The following is a 21,430-nucleotide window of genomic DNA, read 5'->3' on the forward strand; positions in this document are numbered from 1 at the left end:
TTGAAAGGCAAAGAGACAATTGCCAACTGCCGTATTTACACAACTACTGAAGTGCATCCTTTACTGTACTATGCAGAATTTGATCTTCAGCCTATAAAAGTCATAAAACCAACCAGCAATATAAGCAGCTGTGAAGGAAGCAGAAAAACGGGATATACTCCCGGAACCAAAACACTGAATTAATACAATAGCACAGGGTGTGAAACTGAAGTTTGCCAGGTTTTTCTGATATTTTTCTATGATAAATACAAGTATCCTGAAATGCACTGTTCTGACGAAAGAGCACTGTTGGTACTAAAGTACCAACAACACTTTTTCAAAATAAGACAAGATAAATTGCTTTGTTTTTTCTCCCCCTCCACTGAGATACAACTAAATGCCAGGCTTTCTACTTAATTGTCAGGTGTTCCTGCAAAGAAATTTATGTTCATTAGTTCAGCAAACTGCCAAAACCTTTCTGCTCTCTCTGCAGTAATGATTTTAATGCAACAGAAATCTGAATTAAAATTGTTGAGCACTGAGCAGGAGGGACAGATGAGTTCTTTAAGCCCATTATTGTACCCCACAGCCATGAAAAGACGAGAAACACCAACAGATACATAATATTTTATAGCAGTTTACAATAAAAAAGAGAAACTGATGCTAAAAACCTAATTAAAGGAAATAGCATTTTGGTAGAAATTTCACCATCTTGCTTCCTAATGCAAGAAGAATGGGGCTTTTCAATTCTCATCTATGGCAAAAACAGGATATATCTGCACATTACACTTACCTATAAGGAGAATGAGAGATCTGCATTGATTTGTAGGTTAGATTATAAATTTCAAATGCTACAGATAAAAATTAGCAAGACAGCTGTCTGGTGTGGCTAAATCTCTTTGATGTATGCTGTTACTAGTAGACAACATTACAAAACAGACATGAGATACAGAAGGATGTTATGGAACTCCACAGAATAAATTGAAAATTGAGGGCATTTTCCAGTGGTTCAAACACTGTTTCCTATAACAAAAATCATCACTGATTACATCATCATCATGTCAAACATTAAAGAGCATAGCTCCATGCCATTTACCCAAATCACTTTTTAACTATGAATTCTACAAGCAGACGGATCAAAGAACCATGTATCCTTCTACCATGATACTGTTTATAAAACATTCTATGAGACTTGTTAATCTCAGCTGGAAGGTTGAGCTCTTTGGATAGCAGCACATTAATAATCTATTTGGTATTTGTTCACAAACAGAATAATTAAATTGCACCTGACAAGACATAACTATCTCACAGAAGCAGTCCCTTGAAAAAAGTAAGAAAAAAGATAAGATAGACTTTCATTTGTCAAAAAGAAACAAAAGATTTAAAGCCAGTGATGTTTTTAGTGACTGATGAGAGAAAAGTATTAAATATAGAGTTACCTTCATAAGCGTGATAGTTGTAGTAGGCAAAGTGATTCCTTCTCCCTGGGGTTAGAAACACATGCAGAGGACCCAGGTGAAGGCAGCACCAGCAGGACAGATACCATGCAGAACATGCGGAAGAAGGCAGGAAAAGAAAAGACAGGAAAGGGTGAAACTGTAGCCAGACATTTACTCAATTTAAAAGGATGAAGTGCATTTAACTCGTTCAACTAGAAACTGCATAGCATATAAAGACATCAGTACTACAAAGCTACTGGATGAAACAATTCCTACTATTGTTTAGAAGAGTGACAACAAGCTGTTAGAAGAAAAGCATGAACAATAGGTCAGTCCCACAAGAAACGGGCAACGGCTCAGTGTGCAGCCTTGCCACCTGTGTCATTGCAGATTGTTTTTCCTTTCTCAGTGAATGGATGTCTTGCTCCACTGCCAAGGTGCAGAGTTTTAATACTGAAGCAACTAGGACCCATGAAGAGAACAGAGAACATCAATAGAAAGTACTATTAAAAAACACAGTATTCACATGTGAATCTAGCTTCAGCCTCTAGAATACAATACAAAATGCATTTAATACTGTGCACTGCTAGTTTTGTCTGTTAATAAAACAAACAAAAAGCCCTCCTACTATTTGACTATAATCAGACCTACAAAGAAAAGGTTAGAGTAACCTTATTTACAGAAACCATTTCTACCTTACTTCCTGAAAGGTAGGCAACAAGACAAAGCTGTAAATCATTTGTTTGGTTACCTGACTGTATCCAAGTGAGAGCTGAGACAAAAAGAGTTGCAACTAACTAAATCACAACAAAGGAAAAGTGCATACTCAGATCTTTAAACATGAAGACAGTAGAAATTAAGAGAAGTTGTATGTGTTTTTAAATATCGTGCTATAAACAAACAAGCTCCTCTAGATGTTCCTAGATCATAAAATTGTAATTACAAAGCAGCCCAAAGAGTTGTAACGAAGTCTAAAATAAAGCAAAGACTTGCTAGCAATTGGAAGATTTCACATAGGCTGACATATTATTTTATTTTTTTTAGCACATGTTCGATTTAAACATTTATGTGCTTCTAAACATGTATTTTTAATGCATGGCACTGTCAGATATAACTTATTAGGTATGCTGCAGTATGCTTCTGAACATAAGATAAACCACAGTTAGGCAATGCTTTTCTGTTCCTCCCCTTTCAAACAGACATTTACAACTAAAAGTGGGACTGACAGATTCTAACCGTTTGAAAATCATACATATATGCATATTTTTAAAGTAAAAATTTAAAAATGCAAAGCCTCTGTGTACTTTGTCTTCCATAAGAAGTGGTGGATATGAGAAAGCAGTAAGGTAGAACATTACTCATTGTAAATCCCAGGACAATGTATTAAACTGTTCTACTCATCAAGTTTTAAACCCCCAAAATCCAAAGGAAGGTGAAGACTGAAGGACTGTTTTTTTGTTTGTTTTTTGAAACACTTAAAACTTCATATGCATTTGAAACAATGCTAGCGAAGTCTTAAACATTTATCCCCTTTCATTTTTTTTAATTCTAGATTTTTTATTTTTTTTTTTTACTAGTACTTCAACATTCCAACCTAGAAATTCTGTGATTCTGTGATTACAGTAATATGCAGCTCTGCCTCTAGATTTTCAAATTCACAACCTGACACAAGAACTGAAGTGATATTCACTTGCACTGTGAATATCGCAAATCAGACTTTTGCTTTCAACAGAAGTCTTGTTTTCAGAAAGTCTAAATGGATACAAAATACTGTAACTTAGATTACTAGATAAACAGAATTCTTACCTGGGCTTAATTCTACCAAGTATGGTAGTTTTTCAGGAGGAAGGCAAGAGCCATAGCCAGACCCGTCAACTCTGTCCTTCCCCTTTAATGGCTTTCCATCAGCTGTTTTCTTGGATTTCTTTGGGACATAATCAGGAGGCCGCCTTTTCAACTGAAATACTAGTATTCCTAAAACATATTTAATATTGTTTGAGTCTTACTATCAAAGAACACATCTAAGCTTTTTTTTTTTTTTATTATTATTTTTAGTGTCCTATAGGATTACTTTCAGCTTACAAAGTTCCTTTATGTAGTTCTTTGGAAGTTAAACGTGTTTAAAAGATTAATGCTTCTCTATAGCGGATAATTTAAAAGCTTAAGGATGAAATGTAAAACTGTCTAAAGATTTACTACTATAACCAGTACTGAATAAAACTGTCAATAACTAAAATCCTAGAACAAATCATTTCAAAAATATTTTCCCATTTCCTGCTTTACAGGGATCCACAGACATGGCTTACAATACCCAACATACAAAAATCTCTCAAAGCTCTTCAGACATACCTTTATCACTAGGCCACTCCCTGAATATCTGAAGTGGACACTCATCATCATCTAGAATACTTTCTTTAGCACCTTTATCATCAGAGTGCTGAGCACCAGGAGGCAGCATGACCTAGAAAAGAACAATTATCAGTTTTCAAAGGTGTTACTAGACACTCAGATTATTCAGGGGTACATCTTCCAATTTATTCTTGTTTATATCAGGAGATAAAGCAAATTAAGTAACTTTGAACGCATTTTGCTTTCCAAGGCTGCTTCTAACTCTTTCTTGCCTTTTGTTGCGGTTAACCACGTTTCCCAGAACACCAGACATATTTAAAAAACAAAGGAAAGCTAGTTACACGTAAGTTACACAAAGACATCTTCCAGTAACAAAATTAGAATAATTTCTAAATGGTCAAGAGAGAAAAAAAAAAAAAAAAAAAAAAAATAGTGGAGGGGATAGTTAAAAAACAGAACTCAAGTTTCTTTCATTGTCTTACACACAGGAATCAGCCTTTTTTTTTTTTTTTTTTTTTTTTTTTTTTTTTTTACTAAAACCATTCCACTAAAGCAACATGCAAGAACCCTTAGAAATAGCAATTATGATACTACCCATTTCCTGTTGTACCTAACCTTCACCTGGTCTACACAGAGAACAAGTGCAAGACTAGAGCAGTTGACAAATGTATTATGCTGTCTAGCTTCAAGGAAGAACCAAAAATAAGCGTACTTTGGAAACAAGCCTTGTGTTAGTACATTTTATAGCCATATCCTTACAAAGCAGAGGAAGAGGGAAACCCTGATTCATTAGTTTTGACTCTAAAGGAGACACAACCTGTTATTTCATACATATTTGCATTACTGCTCCCCACAGTGATAAAACATAAAACCAGTGACAGCCAGTATTACAGTGCATGACTAGCTTCTAAATTAAAAATAGATTTCTCAAAGCTGAATTAAAAGAGACTTTACTACCTCATTTGTGATCCTAACAATGTTATTTAAATTCATAGACAGCTCTATTCCAAATGAACTACTCCAAAATTATTCCAATCTCTGAACTATGACCTAAGTAACACCTTCTGAAGTAAGGCAAGTATTTGCTGCTGCATGCTACAGCGCTGCAGCCCTCAAGAGGCTTCTAACTCTTATTTGTCACCTCCTCTCCACACCCACTGCAGTGTTAACTAAGTTCCCACAGATCCACCTCAAATTTCCTTTCATCTTCTTCCAAGCAGGAAACAAGTACATTTAAGATCAAAAGTATTTAATTGAGTCATTGGCCTTTCCCTAAAACTTCTCTATGCAAAACCTGGCTAAACATAGGCCTAATTACATTATCTTTAATTAGATTTTCAAATAGACAACATATTACAAAATTCAGGAAAATATTAAAATTCATAAAACCAAAGGGAAACAGAAACACATCTGAACTCAAATCTTATCTTGCCAAACCACTCTTTCCTACTTCACATTTCAGATTTTAAAATCCATTATACTTACAGGAGAATTTTTATTTGCTATTAAAGTAACATTGTGTTTCAAGCCTCGTACAATAAGTAATTACTTTAAAATTGCAAAGCCCTCAAGACTGAATTTAAATAGTTAAAAACCAAGAGCTACACACTAGAAGCATGCTTTCTGAAAGGCTGACCAACGCCAGATTAGAGAGCAAACCAAAGAAAACGCAGCAGTACTGAAATTAGAGGACAGATGACTAAGAAAAGTACAAGGGCTACAACGTGACCCTGCTTTTGCTTCTGCCTTGGAACATGGATGAATACTTCTACTGGTATTCTACCTCTACTGGCTTAACTAGCAGCCACGGTCAACTGGTGAAGTTACAGAAGAGCCACAAAGGCACTAATCCCTCTGTTCTTCCAGTCACTTACTATTACTTCTGTTTCACAAGAAGCATGAGCTGATGAGCCCAGACATACACTGCTTAAAAAAGAAAAGGGGGGGAAAAAAAAAAAAAGCATGTGACCTAACCTCAAGCAAAGCAAAGGCACAAAACACGACAACTCAGCTTATGCAGGCCAGAGGCTTGCAGTCATGATGAAGCAATTTTAGAAAACATATTTAAGTTTTCGGTGAATGTTGCCTCTCTCTCTCACAAGGCCAAATTCCCCATGTTTCAGAATAAGGGAAAGACATGGAATAGGTTTATATTATGATCATTTCTTGGCTTACGGCTAGGGATTTGCTTTCATACTGAAAAACAGAAGATGCAGTTTAAAACAAATGGGGCACGCACATTTTCCTGATTTCTGCAATGCAGTAGAAACTGGAGACGGATAAAAACCATTCCACTTTAAAACTTTTACTGGTTTGCTGCATGCCTCAAGTCTTATGCCCTAATGAAGCGAACACACACAGGTAGCTTGGAAGACTGTCTAATTAATTTGACATCTTGAGAGATGTGCAGTGAACCTTGTACTATGCAGGGGACTCAAGCCAAGTGAACTGAAACAAACACAATGTATATTGGAACAAACCTGTATTTACTTGATTACATGGAAAAGCACTTCTGAACTGGGCATAAAGATGCAGCATGATACACTGCAAAGTGGGGTATGAAAGAAAGTAACTAACAGGAAACTGACAACTCTTAATGTAAATGGCAATGTTAAGCATTGAGAGAGAAAAAAAATGAAAAAAAGAACATGTTCACATTTCAATTGAAACTTCAGAATTGAGTGAACTTTATTACAGGTACTCATGCAGCTGTATAAAGGTCTTGTCATATAATTTAAGATCTACTTTAAAAGTTAAGTAAATGTCAGCTGCTTAAGACTTCTTTGAAGAACTTCACCTGCCACCCAAAGAGAACAAAACATTTACAAATCTAAACCAATAGGAAATTATGGTTATACTGTACACTGCTTTGAACTCAACAAGAAGTAAAAAACAGCAACATAGACAAGACAGATCTGTCTTCCACACTGTAAACTGTCAGAAAAATAAGGAGCATGTATGGGGGAAACGCTGAGAGAGGTAAAGAACAGCTATGGTTCTTCACTGAAGTTATGTGAAGCTGCCCTGAAACCTATTTACCAACATAGTTGTTGGTTTCCAAACAAGGAAACAACATTGAAAGACATGTCAGGCTAAACCTCGGGTATTTTAAATATTTCAAACAATGAAAGCAGCTTCATAACATATCTGGCAAAAACAAGTATTTTAAGGTAAACTAACTTTAAAATCTAATCTTCAGTAAAAGAGGAAGGATTATTGTATTTTAAACCCAAATATTGCAGGAACAGAGTCACTGAGAAAGGTTGAATAGATTTTTGACAATGGCTTTTGATGAGCAAAAGTCGGGTCTTCTGCACTTGAGAGGTGTTTAAGAAAGATTTGCAATTAGCTAACGAATACCCCTCAAGTATTTAAAATGTGAGCACAGAACTTATTTCATTATAGAAATTTACTGTACCAAGATGTGTTGCTCAGAAAAGGCAAACTATTTTCCACCAGTGCTTTCCTAAAAAGTTAAAGCAATTTACTTCAAAGCAAAAACTTTGTTAATCTTTCAAGATTAATACTATTGGTCTATTTTCTACATTAAACATCCCCACACGTGACTGGACAACAAGGGGAGGTGTAAGAGGAGGAACACCATCACGATAGTAACCAGCAAAAATGTTTTCCTCGTATACAAGTGTGCAATAGTTCTGTAAATTTTCTAAAATATAAATAGTCTGCATTACAACATAAAACCCTCTAACTCAAATAAAACTGACCAACAGAAAACTATCTTCCAAATTCTGAAGATGGTCACAGTGTTTCTGCTGCTAACCACAACTCTCAAAACAGCAGAAAAACTAGCAGGTCAAATGAGCAGCTTATTTAATAACATTGATGACTGCAAATTGTAAATTGCATTTATAGAACACACTGTGAAAAATAATTAGCATGACTAAGACTATACATAGAAAATACTTCATAGCTAGATCTGAAAATAACTTTTAAAATGTACTGTGTCATTAAAAAACTGCAGTAACTATTACTTTAGAAGTGATTCCCTCTTAGAATAAAGAACTATTTAAAATTTTACTGAAGTTAACTTTAACAGTTGGAACCACAATTACAGGTTAATGAAGACAAGCATAAAATGTCCAGAACTTCATTAAAGATGTGCCTAGAACTAATAACAAGAACTCTTAACACAACAAAAACTAGAATTAGTTCACTTCTATGAAACTACAAAAGCACCACCTTACAGTTTCCTTATTACTAATTAGACATTAGAACAGCATGTCAATTCCACACTAATTCTACCACTATAGGCTGTAAGCACAACAGAACCAGACACAGATTTCTCAGACCATCAAAAAACAAATATGAAAGCAACTTGAAGACAAAAGACAAATATCCACATCCTTTAGAACAGATGGAAGGTGTGGGCAATAGCAAGTTTTCTTACTGCTCTCTAGTAGCACTTTCAGTACTGGAGAAAAGGTGGGGAAGAGACAGCAATATAACGCCTTACAAACATTTTCCCCTTTCTTTCTTCCTTTTGAGGAGCCATAAATCCAAGTTTATTAGACAATTAACAGACAGAAATGTAATCAAAGACTGGAATCAAACAAGGATCAAACATTTTCAAGTTTCACTGTTCTCCTTCAGAAGATGATATGGACAAAAGTTTATAATTTTTGATCTGTACTGTCCATAGGCCTATTTGATAGAGCTTTACCTCTCAGAAATAGTGGTTCTATAAAATGAACTTAGAACTCCTAAAATAACGACATTCTGAAAGTAAGTGCCAGTTTCAGTTAAATGTTTAATCTTTCCTGATTTGTAGTGAGGGTAAACTAACACTGAAAGGCATGTGGCACCTTTTATAATGGAGTACGGATTGAGCACTTTTGCCTCTGAGCAGACTCATTTAGTTCAGGGGAATAGCTTGTGCACAAACAGCACAAATTTCAGAATCCGCAGGATTAACCATTAGTTTATATATGTCTGTGAAGCATAAACACACTTGTGGCATAAAGCTACAAAACCAGAAATATGTTCCGTTCATTATCAGTGTTTATCTACATAGCAAGAAATAATTTAAGACGGGAAGATTTATGTTCTTATAAAACTTTAATTTTACTTACACGAGCAATACAATAATCCTTGGGGTTTTCCTTCTCCAGGCCATATTTCTCCAGTGCTTCAATAACTGCAAAGTCTGCAGTATCTGTAGTGGACAGCAGGATTGTCTTGTATGGTATATTTGGTTTCAGACTGTCTGCATAAATTCTCAGTGTCCCACCTTGGAAACAAAATTTAATAAACATTGCTACCACAGAATATACATACATAAAAAGCCATTTACTATATATATTTTTTAAACAGAATGAAAGAAAGAATGCCTTTAGAAATCATTTAGTCAATTCACCAATACAAGATAAGTTACATAAAAATCTTCAAAATGTGTCTCTGCCATTGCTGATGCTTTATTCCATAAGCAAGCTTTTTCCCCCAATGCTTCACCCTCTTTACCATTCTTAGTATTATGTGAAGTTAAAATGAAACTGTGAAAACAACTGGATGAAGAACTGATTCTTCACATCTCAACAGCCAGCTCATGCTGACCCTTAGGATTCTCTCCTCTCTTTAAAAAGCCCATTTAAGACTTTCCTCCTGGGCAATGTTTTCTATGCTTATACTCATTCTTCACTACTCTTTCATTGGTAAAACATGTTATTTGATGTTTTACCAGTACTGAAGCTGTTCCATTTGTGTTACACTTGATGCCTACGTTTACACAAGCACAGTGATCTTTACACCTACCTCACCAACATGAAATACTTGATCACTGCAATCCACCATACCTACTAGAACCGTATGGGCAGAGCTGAACAATTATTCTGTGCCACCTTGTATTTGTGCTACTGATTGCATTTTTACGTGCTGATCACTCAGTTTGTTCTCAGTAAAATGAATCACATTCATTTCAGAAGACTTCTCCCATTTGTCACTTTCATAAATCTAATTCTGTCCTTCCTTCTTCCCCAGCTTAGCACTGTCAGCAAGATCGATAAGCGTATTCTCTCCCATCAATTTGCCCATAACTCTCACTAATCACACAATACACTCCCACGGAATCTTACCTCCACAAATCTTTCATTCAATTACAACATATATAACTTTTGCTTTCTCCAATATTTTTTTGTCCTTCAAGATTAATTAAAGTCAAAATTTACAGGAGCTGCTGGCCTTAGAAATACTCTCTCAGTAAACAAATCAACATCAGCTTAACCAAAACAAATCTATGTACCTGAATCTGGTCTGCCATCAGAACTGCGAAATTCCTGCATTCTCTTCTCTAGTTTTTGCTGTCGCCGCCGTTTCATAACCACCTCAGGATTAGATATTGTGCGAGTGAAGCTGGTTTCAGGCATATCTTTGTAAACCTCAGCTGCAAGGCGAGAATTCTCGCTGCCATGTTAATTTAAACAATGAGGAAAAAAATGCCATTAATAGCTTAAAATACATAGATCCTCATCACTTCATAAAGTACAAAAGACAAGTAGAAACCATACATGTAGGAGATAGATAAGTTATTGGTAGAAGGTTTCTATATGAAATGCACTTTTGCAAGGTCTAGCACTGTTCATATACACCTGAAATAATCAGCAATCAATTTCAGTATTCATGATTGCTACCTTTCAAGAAATAGAGGCCTTCCACCTCTTTGGAAAAAAACAAAACAAAACAAAAAAAAAACAAACAGATAAGGCATTACAGAACCTTACATTACACTAACTTTTTGTGAGTTACAAATACTGCAATTCACATGGAAGCAGAATTAGCATGTGGTCATGCTTTTCTTTTAGTTCATACACTTAAGATCCAACTTTTTTTTTAATTTTTTTTTTAAATTAAGATCAAGCTAAGTAATTGTACAGAACACTGGAAAGCCCATGCTGACAACTGAAGAACAGTGCAAGCATATTCATGCATAGCAGTACTACACAAATGAAAATCGATCTCAAAAAATTGAAAAAACAAAAACAGGCTGTGTAGCTAAATCCTCTGTCACATGTCAATCAGTCAACTGATTTCTTTCACTCCTGAGAATCTGTTAACAGCTAGTAAATTTTCATTGTTCATTTTCTATGTTAAAAAAATACCATTAATTACTTTTTTTCTGGTCTACTATACATGATGCCTCCAGTACAAAGTTGAAATTAATACAGACCCTTTTGCAGCTATCTAGTTCTACAAATATTTATTCATGCCTGACTCTGTGTTGCAAAATTAATGTATGCTTTGCCCCAGTGAATTAGGAACAGCATATTTGGGAGTAAGATTTAGAGAACCTAGGAGACTGGCTATCAAAACATGCCTCCCAGAGAAACAAACTCATAATCAGGTGGTAAGTCAACTGCAGCCACCTACACAGACTACTTTTTCTGTCAATTGACAAAACAGAGAAGTGAATAGATCCACACTAGAGTAAGTGCTCAAGAAAAAACATAGTGAGGGTTAGTGAAGTTCATGTCATCAAGCATTTGCTGATTTTTGTACACGGATAAAGAGGTGAAAAAAAGTTTCATGGTTTGAAAATAAGCTTTGCAGCAAAATGTACATACAAACCACAGAATTTAATATCACGTTTTGGTTTATTATGGTATCCTACTTATGTTAACTACTTCTAAAGGAAAAAAGGGCTTATTTCGAAGGAATCCTTTAAAGTAAGATGTAAGTTGTATGAACTGACCAAAGTTTAGAACACTTACATATCATCCCCATGAAGAAACCGATCATCTTTATCTGATGCTTGTCGCAATGCCTCTTTTTCACGCCTCTTCTTTTCTTTTTTTTCTTTTTTTGAGAGAGTTCGTTTGAAATTCTGAATTACTCCCTCTTTTTCTTGTTTTTCAGGGCCATTACTCTGAGCCTTCTGAAATGAACCAGTTTAGAACAATTTCCGTCATTTTTAGTTTAATGATGATTCAGTATTGCTTTTAACTTTCCATGCAAGTCCGATTAAGACATAGCATCACTACCATGAAAACAGTAGTCCTGGCAACAACACTCCATTACACAGGGATGGGACTGAAACTCTCAGGAGTAAGACAAAAGACCAAAATAATCTCATATTCCAAAGAAGGTATGAACTGCTTAAGTACCCTGTACTCATGAAATGTACTCAAGCAAATGAAAACCAGAATTTTACTTGAATAATGCCTACTATCTACTCAGCCTTAAAGATTAACTGAAGGCTGCAAAACCAATTTCCGCCTCCCAGTAAAAACTACTTCACGAAACAACACTACATTTAATCTGTTTTCAAGACAACTGTGTTGGAACATCAGATAAGAATAAACTGCAGAAGGAAAAACATTAGAGAGTACATTTCCCCTATGATGTATTTTTCTGTTTTTCTGAGTTGTCCTTCCAGTGTTCTCTTCTCCAAATTCTGCTCCTTGTATACACAAGATACCTGTAATCTTATGCTCATTTGCCTTCTGTGGAGAAAATAATAAAGATGAAGGAAAAAAGATGCAGAAGTGTTTTTTTTTTTCCTCCTGTCAGAAAGCAAAGAACACAGAAGGAGGACTGTGGATTACTTAATTCAATGAAAAAGTAAAGCAAGACCAGTAAATATAGTGCAAGACATCGTTAATTTTCTTTCCCCATGTCTGACAGATGTATCCTGTAGTTAAAAGCATAGTGTAAGCATAAAAATAGCTCGTGTATTTATACCCATAGTACCTTTAAAATTAAAAAGCTATAATTCCAAGAGTAAATGAAATTCAGTGCTCAGCCCGGGATGAAAAACTCATCTGAAGATATATATCCCCACACTAAACGGCGTATTTTCCGTAACTATAAACATTCAAGTTAGAAATTATATATAAAGTTATATGACTTCAGAAACCAAAATCTGATCTAACTTCATGTTACGAATGAAATGCTTCCTGATTAATACCAAAAAACGAAGGAACATCGGTCATACAAAACCTTCTTTTTGTATGTTGCAAGGCAAAAAAAAAAATACCCCAAAGGGAAGTCTCTCACCAGTTTCATTAAGAAACTGAATATTACCAAGGCAGGTAGCATTTCTTAGTTATTCAGTTCTCTCTGGCATCCCCCTCTAAGTGCTCTGCAAGAGGTGAGATTACCTCTTAGGTGTTTGGCATCTCATACTATTGTAGGGTACTTTAACTTCATCTTATTAGAGCAAAGCAAGCTAAGTTTTCTGGGCACTATGTGTTGCAGTACCATACAGCTACATAAATCAAAGCATCACAAGTCCTCTGAATGATCAGAAAAATGCAAAGTTGGGAAGATCCATTTTAAGGGTTTGAATAGACTTGCTCTACATATACAATATCATCATCATTGTTTTCAGGAATTGGAAAAGTAGAAATCAAGTTTTACTATATGAGCGCATCCCGCAAATTGCCAGACTGCTGTTACCTCTACCATACTCCTTGAAGCCTCACCTTAGGAGGAAGCGTATCATTTTCGTTCTTGAGAACAAATCTTCCTTCTCGATCATCTTTGTTCCAGTTTAATTGTACAACAAGAGGCTTCTCATCTACATCTAATCTTCTTTCTTCTTCAAAAAAGTGAAAAGTGGTAAGTTACTTGGCATCTCAAGAGCAAAGACATTTTAAAAAAAAGTTATAGTTTTGCTGAGCTGTAAACCATCAGTTGATGTTTTTCTGTAGGTACAGAGACAGAAAGCCTAGGGGGGTCTGGAGACAGAATGTATGTCTCCTTTGCCGCCACCAGCCTAAGTGAATTCCCTTTATCTACATAAGATAAAGGTCCACAGAAAGGAGCCTTGTGCACTATCAGAACTGAAGCCTGAGAATATAAGATTATAAATTAGGGGAAGATATTTCTGCAGCCAAAATACTTGAAACTTCATAACTTAACGACACTCCCAAAATATTAATCTTTCTCATTTTAATTTTAACCAGTCTGACTTTGACCCAAGAACTACTATTCTTGAAAGACTGCAAAAAAACAAATTGGACTATAAAATAAAAAAAATCATTACGAAAATATACTAGACAAACTGCATTCAGTGTGTTGTATCTATTTTAAGTACATGAAAAAAAATTGAGAGAGTGGTTAAAAAATTAAACAAATTTTGCCATTTGATCTCCGTCTGGAAGTAGGAGACAATATATACACATAGCAAGACAATGATGTCTTCGCAGTTATATTTTATGTAATGTGAAACACTCATATGGAATGAAGTGCCTCTCTTATGAGCTGTGTTTTAATCAGGAACTTGCCCTGCAAAGGAAACGATTTCACTTTGAGTACAGGTATGGTGCAAAGGGATTTAAGACAATCAAACAAACAACTTACAGCAGAAAACCCATATAATATTCATTGCTTTAGTTACTGATGACACATGTACTTTTTTCTAATCCCTTGTAACTCACGCCATCACTCATAGACCATGAGAAGTGACATACACCCCAATAATTTTCCATTCTGTATCTCAAATTACTAGTTTCAGTCATTCAAAAATAGAATTTAAGGTAGTCAAGCCACTTTTTTTTTTTTTTTTTGGAAGATTACACAAAAGAAAGAAAGAGAAAAAGAAGGTTAATTTCTCATATTTCTGTTATGTCCCATCCCACCTTCTTCCAGCTGGGTGGGATGAGGGTTTAAGGGGACAGGACTGGGATGATATCAAATGCTAACAACATCAGAAGACAATACAGAAGTCTAGGTAACCATAAAGGTTCTGCTCAAGAAACACAGCAGCTTCAGATAATGTTGAACTTCCTCTGATGAACTAATGTTGAACTGTGTTGAACTTTCTCTGATTTAGCAGTAAGAGCATATCCGTCATAAGGTTACCTATGGAAGGCCCACACATCACAGAATTAAGGACACACTCAGTGTTCCAATTTAACACCTCCACTTACCAACTACAACACCTCCAGTTACCGACTAGCCCTAAAAATAGCAACCCTCTCACAAATGTCAACAAGTAATAGGATTATCAAGCACACCACTTAACAGATTATAATCAAAATTTACATTAACTGCTGGCCTGACATTTTGAAATACCACTCCCCTCACATTACAATTAGTAGCAATGTATTTAACATCAACAATAACGAAAAAAAACACAAATCTGGTGCCTCAGAAGCTGGGAGTAAAATTTAAGAGACTTTGGCAAGGGGTGTATAGGAAAATGATGTGGCTGCAGGAAATACTCAGTGAAAAAACACTAACCTCCACTGACATGCACCTCATAAAGTGAGTACTTCGGGGATGACAACATTCGCATGTCTGGTCGAAACTTCTCTGCAAGAGTTTCTATCACATCTTGAGTGGTGGCCGTACTAGAGACACGGATACATTTTGTTGCGAAGTTTCCAGCTGCTTTGTCTTGAAAGTAAAATCGCATTACTCCATGAAACTCCAAATCCTGGAAAAAATAAAAATAAAGATCTGATTGATGGCTAGCAGTTCTAAGTTTCATAGTTCAATTTGTTAGTTAGAAATATTTTATGAGGTCACAAGACATTCAAATACTGCAGTGGTTCTCCAATGTTTGAGGACACTACAGTTTACTGACCAGGACACTATAAACTTGAATAAAAAAACAAGGATTTTCACTAAGAAGAAATCAAATATCCTGAATCATCTGAATTGTGTTTTTATATTTTCACAAGGGATAGTAAAGCTCCCTACACACTCCAATGCTGCCAAGTTTATTCTACAGTTTGATAATTACTACTTCTGTCTTCACTTAACAGAGACTTTCTTTCTAGTAGATATATCCTCTGGTGCTGGGTGCAATGCCAGGTTTTGCATAAGCACAGTCTTTTCCAGTACTGCAACTGATCGCATAAAAAAAAAAAAAAACACAATACTATCTTTGAAAAAGGAAAAAGGGGAGGCATTTACTGACACTACTCTATCAGAGGACCCAAGAAAAAAAAAAAAAAAAAAGTGTTATAACCTACACTGCAGGATGAAACTCTCACTCACCTAGATACACATAGAAGACAAATTCCACAACCATAGACACTGCTCCTCCCAGTGCGTTTGAGTCTGTACCACTGACACTCTCTCCATGAATTGTTCCAAAATTGTCTGATATCCTCGCTAATTACTTCCACAATCTACGAGGCTTGAGAAACACCATCTTTTCATAAAGCTCAGCTGACCCAGAGGCTCCTTCTCTGGAGATATTCAAGTTCCATCTGGACACCTACGTGGGCAACCTCCTCTAGGGAACCTGCTTTGGCAGGGGGGTTGGACCCAATAATCTCTTGAAGCCCCTTCCAACCCCAACAATTCTGTGATTCTGTGACCCTTCCACAATTTATTAAAACTATCACTCGTCCAAAAGATCTGTAAGTTACTATAGATTCTAATTAGCATAGACAACATCCTTGGTAACTATCCTTTTAATTACAGCTTCACGCTGCATTTATATCCAAGGGCCTAGGGGTGGCTATCTGGAAGAATCAGTGCATAGCAGTTAAAGTTACTTCATCCCTCACTTTGTATAGTTATTCGATGAATATCGCCTGGTTCTGGCAACTTGCTTTTATATTGTCCATTTGTTCTCTGAATTCTTAACGAGCACTGATTTGAAAGAGCTGCTCTGATGAGTCACCATACGAAGGTTCTCGACATTGAAACTTTTCCAATATTTTCAACAGTGAACACAGAAGCAAATTTTTTCTCTATCACCTTCTGAAGGTTTCTTCTATGAAGTGGTCATCCCATTGCCCTATGGCTTATGGTAAATTCGCTACTATTAATCTGCTGAAGGAAAGTTATTATTAAAGACTCTTCATAAGTTATTCAGCAAATTCTTTTTTTTTTTTTCTTATGCTTTTGTATTTTAGTTGCTACATTTTCTATCCTTACAATTTTTCTCATTGGGATACTAGTTCAGCTTTCTAACAGCTATCTTTGCCTGATGTTCTGCCATGCCAGGTTCCTTTCACGCTTCTTCTGACAGCTGGCCCGAATTCAGTCTGCACCTCCTGCATACCATCTTTAGTTCTCTGCAGGTGGCAAGTACTTAGCTACCCATTGCCTCCTTTAGCACTAAAAAGCTTTTCCAAAGCAGCTATGCTGGATTTTCTGTTGGGATGGAAAATTTTGCAGCTCCGCCTGACAGTAATGGTTTGAGCCACCTCTTTCGCACCTGTTTGCACCAATTTCAATGGTCTCCTCTTCTGTAAGCACTCCTTAACGGTGATGCTTCACAAAACAGCCATGACCATTTCTTATCACCAACTTAAGGTTTTGCTGCACTAGCTTGGTCATTAAAAAAGGAGAACACTCATGAGTTTTCTGCACAAGTATCATGAAACATAACTGTATCCCATTTATGACATTTATTTCCCTTTACACAAGGTTTTCCCCAAGGTACTGCTGAAGCAAGAATTAAGTGATAAAACAAGCACACTGCAGGCCTCTTTTTCCAGGAGTGAACTATTGTGCGAGTACCTACACACAGATAAAGAGACAGTTGATTTTTCTTTATTCTTTTTTAGAAGAGAGAAGATTACTGAGAACTTCCACTGTCCATTAGCCAGGTGTTCAATCCCACAGATTTTATTAATTCTCTACTACAGCGCAGCAGTGACTGGCAGAGATTCAAGAGCAAAGGAACGAAACATAGATCCATTCAGAGAAGATCTAGAAAACAGCTCTCCGATCTACAATGGGTTTCTTTATTACTATGTTTTGAAGTTTTGCTGCTAAAACTTGCTTCTACTTCCAGGCACTAACAAAACAGAGATGTGACAACAAAACTGTATTGTGAGTACTCAAGATACAATGCAAGCATAAAGGGAGTTTTGTTCTCCTTTCAGAAAAGCAGTAATGTGTTCCTCTGAGTAACTCTCACTTGAGTTTTGTTTCCTTGCTTTGACAATCTGGGTGTGAAAATAATTCAATGCGCTGACCACTGGCTGCCCATTTCCCCCCATCCTGTCAGCTTCTTGATCTGTATCCCCACAAACCCTGCCTCTCAACCCAATTTCCCAAGTTTTCTGTTAAAAGAAAGATAGGCTGCACAACTGCATCACAACGCTCCACAGTACAGATACATCTTCCCAATATAAAGCTCTCACTCGTTTTATGTTCCATTTGAAGTAAATCCCAACCTGCCTTTCGGCATTAATGGAGTATTACAGTGTTTAAATACAAGTGTTCAGTAACACTGAAGCAATTGGTTTCACATTTCAAAAAAGGAAGGTGGGTGAGTACAAAAAAAAAACAAACAACCAAGAGACTTCATTATTACATGTATACATCCTGTATGTATTTATGTCCAGTTTAAGGTACATTTAGCATCCTGGCCAAGTGCTTAGTGTATCAATAACAAACCCGTACAAAGACTGATGGCACCACCCACAAGAAAACAAGGTAGGCATCAGACTTCAGTCTCCACTCTCCACTCTAAATCTGCATTAAAGAGTTTGAGAGGTACATTTCACCTCCAAATCTGCTCACTTCTGAATTTCTTTGGCAAAACTGCTAGCTAGGTTCACTGCTATCTATAACATGGACTTGTGTCAAGAAAAAGCCTAAAGAAAAAAAATCATCATGAATTGATATACCAAATATCCAAGTGTTACCTAATATATACTTGTAAGTGAATAGATCTCCCCAAAATGTTTACAAATCTTTCTCTAAAGATAAAGAACTGCCATTTATTAATTGCTAAAAAAAGTAGTCAAAGTGTTTTCTGGATTTCAAAAGAGACTAATTACGTAGCTGTATGAACATTCTCTTAAGTTTCTCTCAGGAATTCACAAGCATCATAAGCAGTTTTGGTTTCTCATCTACTCCTATTTTAAATATTTTATGCATCTCTTGTGCAAGTCTATGGTTCCTTACACAGATAGGAACATGAGGATACAGAACAGTCCTTGGCAGCACAAATATAATCAATTTCCACATTTAAATTCTCATAATCCAGAATGCAAAATGTACATTTTAAATCACTTGGAAAAAGTCAGCTCCTCTTAAGCTTTTCAAATCATAAAGAACATTTTCCTTAAATAATGAGCCTAATTGTGGCTTTTATCACTATCAGAACATGGAGTGATTTCCAAAAGTATATACTATACATATATATATATATATATATATATATATAAAAATATATACAAACGTGCACAGTATATATACAAAAGAAGTTCCACACTTGCATAATTAAAAAATACCAGTTAGCTGACTTTTTTTTTTTTCTTTTTAAACAAAGAGATGGAAGTGAGTTAGTATTGTGTCTTTATCAGGCACACACACACACACACACAAAAAGATGCTATGCAGCTACAGTATTTCTTGCTATTTGCTGCATAAAGGGATTGATGGATCAGTGTGATGGGGGCTGATCAGAACGCCTGCCATCACATCCTTGCTTCAACTACTTAGTTACAACTTACTGTCTGTTATTGACATTTTGCAAGAACTGGTTCAAAACCAACAGGCTAGGTGTTCCAGAAGCCTGTCTTCAGCAGAAGAAAATAAATATACAAAAGCACCAGAGTGGCACACTTGAAACAACAATTTCACAATATAAAGTCTTCAAAATTCTCCAAAGTTTTGTGAAAAGCTTTGCCAAAACATTCCTTGAGAACATCTGCACTGCCAGTGTTACGGCCCTCCTCTGACATCCTCATTGACCTCAGACCATCACCAGCTGAAAAACAGCACTACAAAAGCAGGAAACAAACTTGAATACATAACAGTCACACAATCACTTAAGTAACATCTAAAACTGAAAGTGTGGCATGTAAGTTTTCAAATCAAACACCATTGTTTAAAGTTTTCCATGAAGCTTCAAAGTTTTTTTTCTATTTTTCCCCCCCTGTTTAGATCCAGCTCCCACTTACTTCCTATCAAGTAGGTATTTCTGCTTTTAGCAGTAATTAGGAATAATCAAGACAATCATTCATTCAGTTACATACAGATGCACAAATAAACCAGAGGAGCGGAGAAGAGTATCTCAAGGTTTGGTCTGTGATTTCTGAGACCAGGTAAATAACTCACTGAAGTATTTAATACCGTGATTTTCTCTAACTGTTAACATTCTCAGTTATTTGGAAATCTCTATACAAAATCAGCTCTATTCTCTTCCAACTGTCCCAGTCTTTTTACCGAGAGTACAGTCAAGAAAGACTGAAAGAAAAACAAGTGGAAAGAGATGAAAATAATGCACTGTAAGTGAGGTTTGGAAAAAGCCTCCCATGTGATAAAATGGGACTTGCAGCAGGGAAACCTGGACTTCCCGAAGCATGAAAGAGAGGCTTCTGCAAACAAAGCAATAATAGTCAGACGCAGTAATCCATAGCAGTGCTCATGCATGAGAAAGGAAACCCCTCCTTTCAAGTGTCATGGAAGGTACTAACAAAGTGTTATTCCAATATGTAGGACGCAACAATGAACATGGGTCAGGATCACCGCTCTCACAAGCTAAGCAAGCAATACCAGTGGGCTTTTAAACTACTGTCCCACCAGTACCAATCACAAAATCAATACACACTTCAGTATTGAAGTGTAAATATATTACATGCTATCCATTTGGAAAACTGTTTGATCTCTTGAGCAGTAGAGCATACGCAAGCTTCCCTTCAGAAGTCCTCATAACCCCTGTAACCCCTCCAACAGGGTAACTTTGAGGTTGGTTTTTTAGCTGCAGTAATACCACTGTTTGCCTTGTAAAGTGCATTCTGCATGACTGAGTCTAGAAAATACCAAAAACTGGCATTAAGAACATCACATCTTTCTTCCTGCCCCATTCAAATTCCACAGGCAAAAATCTACAGAAGAGTAACTCCTAACTAAGCTGCAATTATTATTCAGATACACGTACTTGTCGCTCAGGAGTTTTGCTAACAGAATATAAATCAAAATAAAACCAATCCACAGTGCAACAATCAGAACTAAAGCAAACACAAGCTGATTTTAAATGAATTCAGGTCACAATATTGATATAACAGTTCAACATAACAACGTTATCACTACAGGATATCCTGAAACATTCACGTAACGCCTTAGTAACTAACACAGAGTAAGTCTACGGAGAAAAAAAGGAATCGCTTCCTTTGCACACTTAGGGCTTTTGGAGAAGCAACAAATCTATGCAATTCCAACAAACATTTAAAAGCAAAAAGAATTCCTACAATATTAAAAAAAAAATACATCAATAACGTAGTAAGCACTGAAAGTAGATGAAGCTATAGCATGCGTTCCAAGCAGTTACACCTACTCGAAACTAAATGATAGATGATATTCTCATACGCAGGCTCTACAATCAACTATTAAAAAGAATTCCACATAATCTTAACACAAAAAAAAAAAAACAAAAAAACAAACAAACAAAAAAAAACACCTTAAATGTTATGAACTGTTTTTCATCTAGTGGAGAAAGCAATGTTTTTGCTAAACTACAGCTTATCAAACACCTTCAAGATGTGTGGTTTCATTTCAAGATTAGTGGTAAAACACCATAAATGGTTCTAAGAGAAGAGAGGAAGAACACCACAGATGAAAAAACAGGTGCTACAAAAAACATCAGTTTTATTTCCTCTTTCAAACCTTTGACACCTGGATCAACAGAGATATTCCACTACAGACTGACTCATTCTGCCACAGCTGTATTTACGCACACTGCGATGCTCACAGAAGCAGGACCAACAACAGAGTTGTCTATCAGAGAG

General features: G+C 36.1%; 1 protein-coding gene across 23 annotated transcripts in view; it reads right to left on the reverse strand.

Moving 5' to 3' along the window:
• The window catches only part of AFDN (afadin, adherens junction formation factor), a 129,562-nt gene that overhangs the window by 79,379 nt on the left and 28,753 nt on the right, over window positions 1–21,430 (reverse strand). For 17 of the 23 annotated variants that reach the window (XR_014317318.1, XM_082758305.1, XM_082758303.1 and 14 more), the window contains exons 2-9: window positions 14,964–15,159; window positions 13,202–13,317; window positions 11,489–11,652; window positions 10,024–10,184; window positions 8,858–9,015; window positions 3,768–3,879; window positions 3,225–3,392; window positions 1,419–1,463 (exon numbers count right to left, since the gene is read on the reverse strand). Coding sequence is in view for 22 of the 23 variants with exons in the window: in XM_082758305.1 (XP_082614431.1) it covers window positions 1,419–1,463; window positions 3,225–3,392; window positions 3,768–3,879; window positions 8,858–9,015; window positions 10,024–10,184; window positions 11,489–11,652; window positions 13,202–13,317; window positions 14,964–15,159 (1,120 nt within the window). In the remaining variant the exon portion in view is untranslated. The remainder of the gene's footprint in view (window positions 1–1,418; window positions 1,464–3,224; window positions 3,393–3,767; window positions 3,880–8,857; window positions 9,016–10,023; window positions 10,185–11,488; window positions 11,653–13,201; window positions 13,318–14,963; window positions 15,160–21,430) is intronic. The other 6 variants (XM_082758308.1, XM_082758290.1, XM_082758291.1 and 3 more) reach the window with 2 other exon arrangements.

Source organism: Aythya marila (assembly GCF_965140915.1).
Source record: "Aythya marila genome assembly, chromosome: 3".
Taxonomy (NCBI): Eukaryota; Metazoa; Chordata; class Aves; order Anseriformes; family Anatidae; genus Aythya; species Aythya marila.